We start from the raw sequence: 13,700 nt of genomic DNA on the forward strand, positions 1-13,700 counted from the left end.
ATGAGGATGATGAAGACAAAGATGACACCTACATTGACGATGAAGTTGTTGCACCAATTGCGGTAGAAAGCATAGAAGATGATTTCTTTATTTAAATACTTATCCTTTGTACAACAGTGATGTTTTTTCTGGATTTTTTTTAAAAACAATCTCATTGTTTGGGATAATGAATAGCTGTTGTTGGTCTTTAAACTGTTATACTCATGTTTGTTTTCTATTATAAGCATAAATATCAGCAAGCTGGATAATTTTTTTGTTTTTTAAAATTATCATGGAAGATGCGGATGGTTATCGTCCTTGTTGACATATGAAGTGAATTAGCCATCTTCATCATGTAAACTAGTAATATAAAGACGACTTAATGTCGAACACACCTTAGTAGCCTAGTGGTAGATAAGTGTTTGCTTGTACTTTAGTTCCAGGATCAAATCCTCTGTGGAACATTTTTTGTTAATAAAATACATTATTCAAAAATGTGTGGAGCATTTTGTCTATTACAACCATTTTTGGTATATTGCAACACTTTTAGGCTGTTGCATTAGGGATAGTCTAATATGTGGAGCATTTTGTATATTGCAACTAATTTTGTATATTACAACACTTTTAGGCCGTTGCATCAGCGGTAGCCTATAGCAACACAAAAAAAACCGTGGCAATATTAACATGATATTGCGACCATTTAGGATTGTAATTGCAATAAGTACTTAACAATTGCAACGCCACAAAAATTATTACAACCCCAGAAAACCGTGGCAATAGGAACATGCTATTGCATCCATTCGAAATCTTGTTGCAATAACCACCCTAGCAATTGCAACACCATGGAACATTATTGCAACCCATAATAACCGTAGCAATAGTTACCAGCAAAAGCAACCAAATCCAATATAGTTGCAATAACACCAAGTAATTGCAATGAAAACCAATACTATTGCAACTCAAAAATGTCATTGCAATAATGCCAACTAATTGCAACACAATTCTTAAATGGTTGCAGTAGCACAAGCCTGTTGCAACGACAAACCACACATATTGCAACAAATTTAGTCCGTTGCATTATAGGCACATATTGCAACCATTTTTTGAAAAGGTTGCAATACGACCCACCTATGGCAACCAAATTAGTGGTGTTGCAATCATGTGGCGTGGCATTAGAGGTAGAACCTTGTAGTGCACATCCATTAGGTATGTGTGGAGAACCATTTTCCAGGAACTCTGGCCAAAGACTTGTGCCCAACACTTCCTGAAAAACATAACAATGTAAGTAGGTAAGTGGAGAAAATATGTAAAGCTACTGTACAATATGAGTTTGTAATCAACCAAATATAGACATGTTGATAGAAAAGCTTATTCAGACTTGAGACAAGATTACTCAGTCATTAACTCAATTAGCTCTCATAGAAAAGCTTTATATGCAGCATGCACTGGTTGGGAAAAAACATGTTGAACCAATTCAGACAATGGCTAGCTATATTCAGCTACTACCTACCATCACAGTAAAAGGGAAAAAAAATCCATACTGACTCATTGAAGCCACATGTGACCATATTATGTAAACTGAAGTTCAGAACTAACTGTTACTTGCACGCGTATCCAACCAGGGCGGAGCGTAACTGTAAATCAAGATTGGGCTAATCCAGTGCCAAATAATGCACATGCTAACGTGGGATGGGCTTGTGCAAGACATAAGATTGTTTAATTGGACATGGAACATGTATGGGACACATTTCCAGCATCAAGCTGTAGCGTGTAAAGAAAAATGCAGTTAATTACAAGAGTAAATCATGTGAAAGTTTCCAAAACTGTCCTTTCTGCAACAGCCCACCACGGCACCACCACTATCATAGGGACATATTGCCAAATTGTCTGCTGTAGCCACCAAACACAACCAGATCAATCAAGATTTTTTTTAAAAAAAAAAGGCTGAAGGTGCTTCTAGTGCTGCACAGAATGCTATGACCTAATCTGGCTCACATGACATGTGAAGTGTTCACCAAACTTTGTTTCGGTCACCCAAAACAAAAGAAAAGTAGATTAGCCATAACTTTTGAGCCCTGGATTATTAATATCCTATTATTCAAATCGATAGTGACGCTAATGCATTCAGCTAGGAAAAAAAGGATTAGCAATAGTAAGTTAGTAACTAGAATAACATGGTCGGATAAACTTAGGATGTAACTAACAGAAAAGGCTTTCAGTATCTACTAATCCTATCAAGCTGATAGCTGGGAGATATAGTCCCAGTATAGTCCTTATCCTCTCAGTTAGCGCCCGACAACTGGTGAGAAATTGTGGCTCGTTGCGGACTGTGTTTTGCACAGCGGTGAGTAGTTGCCAAGATTGCACTTACTGTATTTTTTATAAGAGTCTGCACTTTAGAACTTTAATTTCCTACTAAGTACAAAAGGCTAGGTAGGCATGCATGGTGACAAAACATTCTGTCAAACAGGTGTCGTACATCCATGCTTCAACACCTTTATTTTTGTTTTTCATTCAATCATGGATTGCAAAGTCATATACCTGCACTTCAAAATCATCAACGAAGTCACAGACCTGCACTTGACTGCTACTAGAGTACTAGTACGCACATGTTGGAGCATATATGAGTTGATTAATGGAGATTAGTATTAGTACGTACATGCCGGACCATATAACAATTGGCAATTAACAAATAGCTGCTACTTAACATGTTATCAGATCAGTACATCCTGTTTGCGTCAAAACCTCCCACAACCTATCTCAGAATTATACACCAGAATCATGGGAAGAAAGAGAGATTACTATATCAAAATGAAACAGTATAAGTGGGTTTCTTCTACAACGTGCATGCACAATAGACCAAAAAAGATTCAATAGCTCACCTAAAAAGATCTATCAGCCATGGTCACAATTTGATGGATGAACAACCACCACAGAGCACGAGTTAACTACCACGTCATGGCACTACCTGAAAATAAATACAAAAGTGCATTCAGTTTGAGACAAGTAAATGAAAAGTAAAAGGCTGTCGTGCTGCAAAAAACTATCTCAGAAGTTGACATCCTATAACCTATCATGCATTCATAAATTCAGTGAACTGCATTCAGAAATTCAGAGAATTGCAAGAGGCTATTGTACAGTTCAAGAAATTCAGAGATAACTGCATTGCAAGAGAAATTCAGTGACTACTGCATTCAGAAATTCAGAGGTGTAAACCAATAATGCTGGGCAAAGCAATTCAAGCCTTCAGGATATATACAATTACATACTACTGCACAGTCAATCACCTAATCTCAATTCTCAACCGGCCTAAGCCTCCCACATGTACTGCTCATCATCATTGTGCTTGGTGGTCATAACAGCCCTCTCAGCGACAATGTATGCCGAGTGGAAACCAACACCAAACTGGACAAGTGTTGCAATCTACAAATGTACTAATATTTTGCTGTTTTCCTTCCTGGACACAAGAAAAACTGTAAGAACAAGTAAATTGGCATGTGACTGGTAGTGATTGCTTCTTGAGGATGGCAGCACATATCTTTAGTACTTCTAAATAAAAAACGAACCCAACACATGTTGAGAGCAGTTGTGTCAATGACATAGACATGAAAAAGATTCAAACTTAAATACATGGCTACATGCAAACATATTTCTAGCTTATTCACATTTTCTATATTTCAAGCAGCAGCTCTTTAGATCCAAACTAATCCATGCTATCCAGTCCCAATAAAACATGGTTAAAATGCAATAGAGAGATTCTAGCTAAAATGTAAAACACTGAAGCCAATTATCCATGTCTCTGCATACTGATGAGCCAGTTATCCACATGGCCTCGATCCTCCTCATGAGCATATTCATTTGTTTGGTCAACATCTTACAAGTGCCTACTAATAAACTATGATATGCAAATTATGATTTAATCTATAGAATATGCATAGCTCAACTAGAACACATGTTTTTAGTTTCAGTAATCTCATAGGGACCAGGATCGACAGATCCCTGATCTAAGCCTAGCAGCCATGAGCAGCAACGCCATCCAAAATCAGGACTCACGCACCAGACATCAAGACACTCAGCAAGAGAGAAGGGTGGCTTCGGTCTCAGCCTCTCGGGGTCTCACCGCCGCCGCGCCAAATGGAGAAAGGGAAACAGAGAGAGGGGAAGGGAGAGATGGAGCAAGGAGACGAACACATACACGAGCAAGGCGGCGCATCGACTGGAGAGCGGCCACGGCGTCGATCCGGCTACGACGGCATCGATCTGACAGCCTCGATGTTGATCCGGCCGGGGGAGACGAAGGGACAGAGAGAGAGGCCGTGACGGCGTCGATCTGACTGCAACGTATCCAGGAGAAGGTGCAGCTGCCGGTGGAGCCCCTCGTCGGATCTCGGAAGAGGGCTCTGCCTCGCAAGGGCGAGAGAGAAGTGGCGGCGGCTGTGTGGTGTGCAGGCGGAGGATGAGGGAAAGTGAGTGAGGGTTGGAGGAGGGAGCAGCCGACCGCGACTATCTTGTTTGCCAGGAGCATAATGCGCCGTTCAATCAAAATGGATGGTCCAGATCGTCCCATGAATCATATGGGCTTGTGGGAGTTGGAGCCCAACGCTGCAACGAGAGACCAGGCCTAGGTTCACACGTACAGAAATATGAGCAAAAAAATATTTTTAATGTATAAATGAGTTTATTTGTGATTTTTGAAACTACTTTCAATTTGAACTACGTGCATCTAATCCAATTATATTCATGAAGTGCTGGATTTGGGATTTAGGGAAGAGAAGGGTCTAGGATTTTCATTGTATACGTGGTTAGGCCAAAATTTGCGCGCGAGCTCAATATAAGGTGGGCGCGGGAGCTCAATGTAAGTGGCACAGACTTATTTTTTGCGATAGACAGAGTGACGGTATATTTGTTTTTAGCGACAGACAGTTCAACGTTAAATATCAATATCTATAGTAACAGACAATAAATCGTTGAATGAAGAATTAGCAATAGATGACCTCTGAGTTATCTTTAGCGATAGATCATCCATCGATAAATATAATTTTTAGCGTTAGATGTATGACGGTGATGTGGTGCAGTGCATTCACGTCCAACTCCTGGCCTCTTGTGAAGCAATAAGCTTGTGAAGTTCGTCCAACTCCATCGGATAAACTAGCAGAACTTGCGTACAGGATCGTTTTTGATCAGCTGTACGCATGCATGCCTGCTGCCGAAAGGACATGTTGATTTGCTTCTTTCTAGTGCACGTACGTGTGGACAAGCTTTGCTAGCTTCTTATCCCTGAAACGTGCTTGCACGTGAAGAAGACTTGTGCAAATACTAGTTTCCTGTGTTGTTCTTTGCTGCGAGATGTTTGATCTGATCTGCAGAAAGCAATCAGGCTATATGGTTGCTTGTCACAGTTGATCCATTCCTTTTTGTGTTGCATTTAAGTAATCTCTTATATTGAAACTATTGTAGAAACTATGGATTGAGAAGGATAGTTTCTGCAGCAAATTAATTGCTTTCTCTCTCTCTTGGAAACTGCCTTAAGAAACCATCCATTGGGACTGCCCTTACTATTGATCCAAGAGAGAAAAATGAAGCCGTAAGCTAGAGTAAAGTGGGCTCTTGCTTTTGGGTGGAATTTTGGTAAACATTCTTTGATGTCTCTTCTGTATTTGAGGCTTCTTCCCTATCCTTAAGCTTTCTAGCCATTTTTTGGAACTTGCAATCTTGTGAGAAATAACCCATGTTTTTGCTGCATATGTAGCAGCATGGAGGTCCTCAATCTTGCCCGCTTCCGCCTCAGATGTTGAGGCCCTCTCGGCCACCGTGAAATGAAACATTATTTTTGCTTGGTGTTCTTGTTTTTTGCCGATAATGTTTCATTTCATTGTGGCCGATCAACAACAACAACACAAGCAAAACTTGGTCGAGTATTTCTTTGCTTGTGTTGTTGTTGTGGTGGTTGTGGGCACTATTGTTTGTTTTCTCGACAAGTGCTTTGCATCTTCTGTGATAATTAACATCTAACTTTTCATACTCACTCATGACTGCGAATAACTTATTCACAAAAAAGCGGCGGATTTCATGCGAAATGTGACGCAAACTATCCCGTTCCAAGCCCTTTGATTGTTGTTACCATCTGTTGTGTTTGGTATGTTGAGAGTTTAGGATTTTACTTGGATAAATCTTCAAAGATATTTCATAAGGGGCTCATCTAGCTGCATGCAGTCATGAGGTCTTGAGCCATCTTCTTCTCCACTTTGTAAACCCTAGAAAGTTGCCAACAATTCTCCCTAGATGTGATCCTAAGAGTGGATAGATATCATAGATTGCAGCTAGAGAGAGATGTACCGGTCATGAGTGATGCCATCGACTACCATGACAAAGCTAGAGCCGTTGTGTCGCTGCCTACTGAGATGATGGATATTTCAAATCTTACGATGAACTCTCGAGGGTTGGTTTGCACATCAAAATTTGGTATTTTCGCTTGTAATTGTTTGACAATGGGTGCTCCTGTAGTTCCTTGGCAAGGGGAGAGCTTCTATCGAAAATTAGTTTGGCTGCCTTTCTGTGAAATGATCATGATCTTGCCTTGTTATGTGATGACTGAGCTTCTACTCTACTCTTGTAATATTCTCTGACTTTTCTGCTATAGGGGTGTACAATCTATGCTCTTCTCGAGTTCAGTGACCTCAATATAGGGGGTGGAAGTCGATGGGCAGCCAACATGAATCCCAAAGAATCCACACTCGTGCCCCCATCTGCACACGTATCCCAAAAGTGTGAAGCAAACAAATAGCCTGAAACACACGCGTTAAACTTTCCCTTCGACAACCCACCTTCCCAAAATTTGAAGTAGACAAAACATCTAATCCACTACAGGAAAAGGCAACTCTGGCGGACAAGTCGTTACCAAGGTGCTACACCTCTCTTCCCTTCCAGAATCGGCATTTCATCCCACTGGAGTTGGCACCGAGCCCCAAAGGGGCCACTGTTGGGGGTCTTACCTTTGGGCACCACCCCTCTTCTCTTCTACTTCGCCCCCCTTAACCCCTCTCACGCTATGCAACTCCTAGCGAAGGTCCCCAAAGACGAAGGTCAGGGGTGGATCTAGAAATGGGCCGAGGGGGCGGGGGGGGGGGGGGGGGGGGGGGGGGGGAGAGGGGGCTAATAATAGAAGGAGGCTTCGAGTTGGCCTTCGATGGGGTAGGCAGAGCTGAGCCGAAGACTGAGTTGGGCTGACTAGCTCCTTGTATTTGTGGCCCACATGGGGGCTGAGCCGCAGCATAAATCAAGCCCTGACGAAAGTTGAGGTGATTGTGCAACAAGCCAGAAAGAAGGGCTAAGATGAAGGTTCACGCGCACTCAACGGTCAAATAAGACTGAAGGCTCAAGAGAATGTTAGGGCACACGTAACCAAAAGAATACTGTATTTTGTAGTAGTAGGTAGGTTGCTACTATCGATGCACCTGACTCAGTGCAGCAGTAGGTACGTTGCTACTACCAATGCACCTGAATGCCCGCCAAAGACAGAGACTGAGCGGAGAAGTGTTTGGCCTTTATAGAGCTGCCTGGTTACTGTACCAAATGATGAACATTCTCCAAGTAAACCCTAATTCCACTTGAGTTTATGCTTAAATGTTGAGTAGGCCCCGTTGCCACCTTCGAGTAGCCCCCAAAGGTACCAAACTCCATCCTACTTCAACAGTTCGTTTACCAAATTCTTCACAGCGAAATGCCACATGCCCACATGGGACCAAGTTGGCAGAAAAGAACTCTTGCTGTAGCTGCAGCTACAACCAAATGCCTATCCACCTCGATCAAACTTGCATAACCTTAGACGTGGCAAATGTGGTAAGGTTTGGTTAGAAACCAAACAAACCAAACATGCACTTAGGCCACATGGTTTAGACCAAATAAAAGATTAAAATTAGGAAATTCAAATGCAGAACTTTAAGTGACAATATGGCCTCGATGTTAAAATTAATATCATTATTAGTGCCGGCTTTAGCATTTTTCACTCAGGAAGATACAGCCTCACAACAACCGTTGAAAAGGAAAAATCAGTACACCATGGCCACAAACAAACATGCAAGAGCTGAAAGTAAATTCCGGGTAGTAGAGGTCGAACGTCCAAGGCTCTTGCTATCTCGAGTCCACTAGGGTGCCTTCTGGAAGCGCAGACAGGTGCACAAGGGGGACATGAGATTTCAGGGAAGCATTGGCACCAGTGATTTTGGTCTCCTTTGTTCTGTTGAGCACCTTCCTCACCTCGTCTGCAAGCTCTATGATTGAATCATCTTCGTGGCCTGAAGAGGGCAGAATAAGCACAATTTGATGTTTGAGTCTTAGGATGTAAATCCTGACTTAACAGAAAGCGCATACATGAACTACTCCTAGGTAATACCATATTTTAGGTAACACAAGGGGTATAAACAGACAGATATTCGAGTGTTAAACACTTAAAAAGTATAAAAAGAGGTTCTCTTACTTATGCTGGCTAATGCCTTCTCCATTGAGAACAGGTAATCCCTATTATAGCCAGTAGGGCCATTGGCTGTAGCAATTTGCCTGCCATTGCAAACAAGATTACAAGTCAGAATAAGATGCTTGATCAAATAGAATGTCCCAAAGAACAATAAAGGAGTGCAATGTCTCACCTTGCCATATCCTGCAAAGGAGCAGGGCCAAGGTAGTACTTGTTGCCAATTGGATCTGGAGTGGACACAAAACTGCATGAACAACAAGTTATGAGTTCCACAGAGAAACAACAACGGATAGCATGGAATTGGTATTTTTGGTTTTGGAACTTCAGATCCTTACACTAAGATGCCAGTCACAGCTGGTTTCAGGGGATCGCCTTCCTGAACAATACATCAAGGGAACATGAGAGTTCTGAAAGAAAAAGAAAAACTAGTTCAAAGCTAATTGTTCACACAAATAAATAATACCTTGTAGAAATCAATGGATATCTTCTGGTCATACTCACACTCCCTTCTCTCCAAGTACTGAAATGCCAAGGTAAACTTTCAGTGTAATTCTAGTGTCACAAATATAGTTGTTATTTCTTTTGAACTGCAAAACACGGGAGAAAAGCAGTGCACCTGCATTGCTTTTCGCTCTTTTTCTGGACCACCCTTGACACAATATGCAATTCCCCACTGCCAAAAAAAAGAGGTTTGAACTGTAAATAGGATCAATACAAGGAAACTAGTATGGGAATGTTAAATGTGAGTAGCATCTGATGGAAAGAACTTGGAATGGACATATCAACATTCATCAGAAACAAAAAGTCAGAACTAAAAGTGCCCAGCAAGCGTTTGACACAAAAGAGTAACGAATAGAGTAGAATACAAACAGGCCAAGCATGCTCTCTAAATAGGTTAGAGCTTTTGAAAGATGAGAAATTGTGGGTGGATTCCAGATGCCAGCCATTGATCTTGCATGAGTTTCAGGCGATGTATAGTACTCTACATGTTGTGTTAAAGTCAGATATACAAGTCCATATATCTACTGCCTGTGGAATAAGTGAGAACTTCCCTAGGCCGTTTCATCACTCAGATGGTCATGGAAATGACACTCAGGGTAACTATTTGTCATACTATAAATTCGCCTCCTAAAGATGGGAAGAGTGTTGTACAATACCATTTTAAGCGTACAGAATCACCTGCAGTAAGCTATGATAATTCATCTTTGCAACAAGAACACTGAAAACAGGGGAAATAAAGATAAACATGAAGTGGTCTCTTACGCATATGGCCTCGTCGTCAGTTTCAAGCGTGCAGGTCCTCGCCGGATGCTCCGGTGTGCCTCTGTGGTCAATGCAAGCTGCAGGGGAACAAAAAACAAAACAAGGGAGGAAGTTGAGGTTGAGGTACGGGTCAACGAGGGTGTACCCAAGCAAGCGTCTGCAAACAAACATACATACCGAGATTAAAGGTCCGCTTGTAGCCCTTGATAAAGCCAAGGATTTTGTCGTCGAAGTCGAAGCCGGGGTTCCAGATGAGGGACCCGTAGCCGAAGACCCACAGCACCATCCTGCAGCTTGTTGTGTATCCGATTCCCCTGTAGAAACAGAAGCAGAGACAGAGTCAAATTCACAGTCCCAATCCGAACCATGATGCTACCGGCAAGACGAGAACCTTCCGAAAATGAATCCCAAACACCAAAACGACCCAATGCTTGCGCCGGCATGCAGAGCACCCTCCAAATCCGACCGTCACACCGCATTACGCAGTGGCGGCATCCTTATCCGACCCCACCAAAAGAATCCCCATTGCAGCAATCACCTGGATGAGGAGAAGCCGGAGGTATGGCGCGGCCGGCAAGAACGACGCGCCGACGGGCACGGGCGGGCAGGAAGGATCTGGGATTTTTGTGTTCTCCTCTGCCTGTCCCGTCCCGAGCCCCCGCTTCCCACGGCTCGGCCTTGCTGCCTCACCAGCCCTCTTCGCCGACCTGCCTGCCTGGGGATTCGGAGAAGAGAAAGAGGGAGGATGAACCGGTGGGCGCGGGGCCGCCTTTATATCCCGCCAGGCGCCAGCATACGCATACGCACACGGCCTGTCCCGGTCCCGGCGCAGCGAGCGAGAGGATGACCTGGATGAAGATCAGGACGGTGGACGCAGGACGGTGTGGCCTGTGGCTGGTGGTCACCGGCACGTGATGCCTCCGGCGTGGGTGGCGGCCACTCCTCCCCTGCCGCGCCCCGCCGTTTTCCAGGGGATCTCGCAGGAAAACGAGGCCCTTGTTTTTTTCTCGTGGCGGAGCACGCAACGTGAGAAGGGCATGGGCGCTGTACGGACTTATAGCCGGCTCGGAGAGCAAGGGTTTAACATACTGGCGTGCCGCTGGATTCAAACGACCTGCGGGTGCAATGGATCTGGACAGGTTTGGGTGCTAGGGGGCCATGGAGAGGCTTAAGTTCAATGAACGAGGGGTCAGACAGTTCATCGGGGGTTGAGGCCGGCCACGACTGTCACGCGTCGAGCGGGTCAAAGTCCTAAGCCCAAGTAGATGGATGGTGGGTGGTTGCAGCGGAAGCGTAAACTCAACGCGGAACCAAATTCAAAATATAATCTCCAATATAATATCTATAGTCTTTAACAGAGTATCTATGTAAAAGACTTATTTTAGATGTTAGGAGGGCATAACTCAAATCTGAGTATTCTCTCTCCTAGAGATCTATTTGCAGAAAGGGTTGTTTTTTGAGTCTTGTTGTTGGAGAAGACAAAAAAATAGATATTAAATCCTTTACCTGTAGCGCTACCCAAAGAACGAATGAGTCTTATATTTTGGATCGTAGTTGTTGGAGACAGTCTAAGGATGATGAATTTGGATCAGCTGAAGTCTCTGGGTACTCAAAATTCTCGAAATCAAAACCCGTGTATCTCCGAAACCCGATAGATTACCCAAAACCCGAAAACATTACAGCAAATTAGCAAAGAACAGCAAAGAACTGCACTCCAGAACATGATAAATTAGCAAAGCTGATTGCAGATAAATATATTATAACTTATTTCAACAAGCAGCGTGCTCGTTTGGCTGTGGCTCGTCGTAAACGATCGTAAATTTTCAGCCGGAACATTATTTTTCTCTCACACAAACCAGCCAACAGTACTTCTTCACGAACCAGCAACGATACGAACCAGCCAAACAAACAGGCTGAAGATGTAGCCATGAACGTACTAGCAAGCAGCAGCTAGCCATGTACATAATATGTAGAACATGTACAGATTACAGAAAAATAGATACATAGTCCATCTGATTGCGTGCTCACCTCGACGCCTCTCCACACGCTGCGTGCAACGGCGGGCCACCCCCGTTGGGCGTGCGCGCTGCGTGCCCGACGGCGCCGGCTACCGACTAAAGGCGGACGGGGGAGCAGCGCCGAGGACGAGGAGGTTGCCCGTCGTCGAGGGCCGAGCGCCGTGAGGGACCCGTCGTCGAGGGCCGAGAGAGAGAGAGAGAGAGGGCGACTGCTGACTGGCGTACCGAGGAGCTGGCGAGGTCATGAATGCGAGGTCCTGAGGCGTCGCCGCCTTGAGCCTTGAGCGGAGCGCTGGGAAGCGGACAAGCGCCAGCCGCCGCCCTGGTTGGGATGCGGCTGTGCTGAGAGAGTGAGTCAAGATTCTAGGCTTATATACTTAGGGTTGCTAGTTGGGCTTCCAGTGGGCTGAACTTTCGGGTGGGGAGGCTGATGGAGCTCCACGAGTGAAATTAAGGAACCGCCCCAAACCCGTAGTATTTTGGGTATCCAAACCCAAAAATCCGTGGACGAAAACCAAGCACCAAAACCAAAACCTCCGAACCCGAAACCCACGGATATTCGCCCCGAACCCAATCCATTGTCATCCTTAGCTGAGCTAAGGGGTGCTGTCAGGGCCATCCCTCCCACCCCCACCCCAGCCACATTTCATAACAACAAAAAAAATAGTACTAGTGTAGCTTTATAATTTTTATTAGCAAATATGCACATGCATTGCAGCGAGATGTACTGCTCATAAACTTTACACACATAACCTATTATATGATAACCTGGTGTTTGAAGGAAAAGAAAGATGAAAAACACGTAGAAAAATTCAAATGAACAAAAAAGCGACCCACTAGAACATGGGGAATTTTTAAACAAAAAGGAAAACAGAATTTGTTTTTGGAAAAGCAGAACGTTAGTTGCACTCTGTTGTTTTTATGACATCTTCAAAAGAACACAACAACATGCTTGTGCGGGACATTCTTCACTGCGCAGCACAATGCAAATCTAATTACTTGAGTCTTGAGTAATTTACCCAAATCTTATGAAGTTACCAAACTAAAAATATCCCAAACATTTCGTTACAACTACCAACCTGCACACCCATCACACTCATCGATAGATTGGGTCAAGCAGGAGCAGAAGCAAGCAAAGCATATTGAGGGGGGAAAGCGACAAACAGTCATTGGCGTCAACCAACTGTACATGGGAGGCAGTGCTAGGCTAGGACTTGCTGCTGAGGAAGAAGTAACCACCAGCACTGCTCATTGTCCTCCTCTCAAAGTCTCACCTCTTTTCCCTTGTTGCACTACTCCGTCCACCTCCTTGACTCTCATGGAAATCCTCTAGCTTATTAGGTGTACTAGGGTGACCATGGTTGCCGATAGGAAGATGGATGGTGTTGTGGGGTTGGAACCACAACAAGCATTGTTGTTCGAGTCAGTGTCAGAGTACGTGTCTCCGGTGGCTCGGGTGGACTCAAAAACACAAGAATCACAGAGAGGACACGACAGTTTATCCTGGTTTAGGCCGATCAATGCCCTATGTCCAGCAGCTAATGATCTTTATACTCAAGAGCACCCAAAATCGGGGGTTACAACAGAGTGTATAGGAGGAAGAGAGAGATTTGGTAGGGGGTTAGCTCGGTGCTAATTCTGAGGTTGTCTCACCATCGGTGGAGCCTTCCTCTCGTTAGAGAGGAGGAAGACGACGAGTGCTATGGAGGAGCTCTTGGTGCCCCTCTTTGGGTTGCTCTACTCTCAGTGCTGAGCATGAGCAGATCAGTGAGGAATGGAATGATCTATCTGGGATCGTCCCCCTAGAATCCGACCATACCCCTTATATATCGAGATAGGTCGGGTACATGACGGTTTAGGGGGTTCAACCTATGGTCTACATGCACCAGAGTCCAGGAGGGTCTTGCAGCGGCGCTCTATGGACTGTGGCGATGTTGTGGAGCCAAAGAAGCCCTGGGCATCATCTG

The 13,700-nt window shown here is 44.2% G+C and overlaps 1 protein-coding gene and 1 long non-coding RNA gene across 3 annotated transcripts; both read right to left on the reverse strand.

Annotated features, from left to right (window-relative positions):
* Positions 1 to 829: 829 nt before the first annotated feature.
* On the reverse strand, positions 830 to 4,450 carry LOC136463307 (uncharacterized). 2 transcript variants are annotated; one of them, XR_010760971.1, is made up of 4 exons: positions 4,175 to 4,450; positions 3,267 to 3,436; positions 2,862 to 2,947; positions 830 to 1,243 (listed from the first exon to the last, which is right to left on the reverse strand). It is a non-coding gene; the product is annotated as an uncharacterized lncRNA (long non-coding RNA). The 2 variants fall into 2 exon arrangements; XR_010760972.1 differs by having other exon boundaries at positions 3,267 to 3,452.
* A 3,485-nt stretch (positions 4,451 to 7,935) lies between these two features.
* Positions 7,936 to 10,773, reverse strand: LOC136463308 (gamma-glutamylcyclotransferase 2-2-like). The gene is made up of 9 exons (XM_066462311.1): positions 10,254 to 10,773; positions 9,893 to 10,029; positions 9,716 to 9,792; positions 9,069 to 9,125; positions 8,916 to 8,972; positions 8,788 to 8,828; positions 8,625 to 8,696; positions 8,456 to 8,535; positions 7,936 to 8,273 (listed from the first exon to the last, which is right to left on the reverse strand). The coding sequence occupies exons 2-9, from the start codon at positions 9,999 to 10,001 to the stop codon at positions 8,110 to 8,112; spliced, it is 657 nt and encodes a 218-aa protein (XP_066318408.1). The 5' UTR covers positions 10,002 to 10,029; positions 10,254 to 10,773; the 3' UTR covers positions 7,936 to 8,109.
* Between the last annotated feature and the right edge of the window lie 2,927 nt (positions 10,774 to 13,700).

The sequence above is a fragment of the Miscanthus floridulus genome, chromosome 7 (genome assembly GCF_019320115.1).
Source record: "Miscanthus floridulus cultivar M001 chromosome 7, ASM1932011v1, whole genome shotgun sequence".
NCBI classification, from domain to species: domain Eukaryota; kingdom Viridiplantae; phylum Streptophyta; class Magnoliopsida; order Poales; family Poaceae; genus Miscanthus; species Miscanthus floridulus.

What these genes read in the sequence shown, in the direction of transcription:
- LOC136463308 (XM_066462311.1), bottom strand. Translation starts at nt 10,001, where the DNA reads ATGGTGCTGTGGGTCTTCGGCTACGGGTCCCTCATCTGGAACCCCGGC. An exon ending in TATCCATTGATTTCTACAAG is followed by an intron (nt 8,829 to 8,915) that starts GTATTATTTATT and finishes TGTATTGTTCAG; the next exon opens with GAAGGCGATCCCCTGAAACC. An exon ending in CCTTTGCAGGATATGGCAAG is followed by an intron (nt 8,536 to 8,624) that starts GTGAGACATTGC and finishes TTGCAATGGCAG; the next exon opens with GCAAATTGCTACAGCCAATG.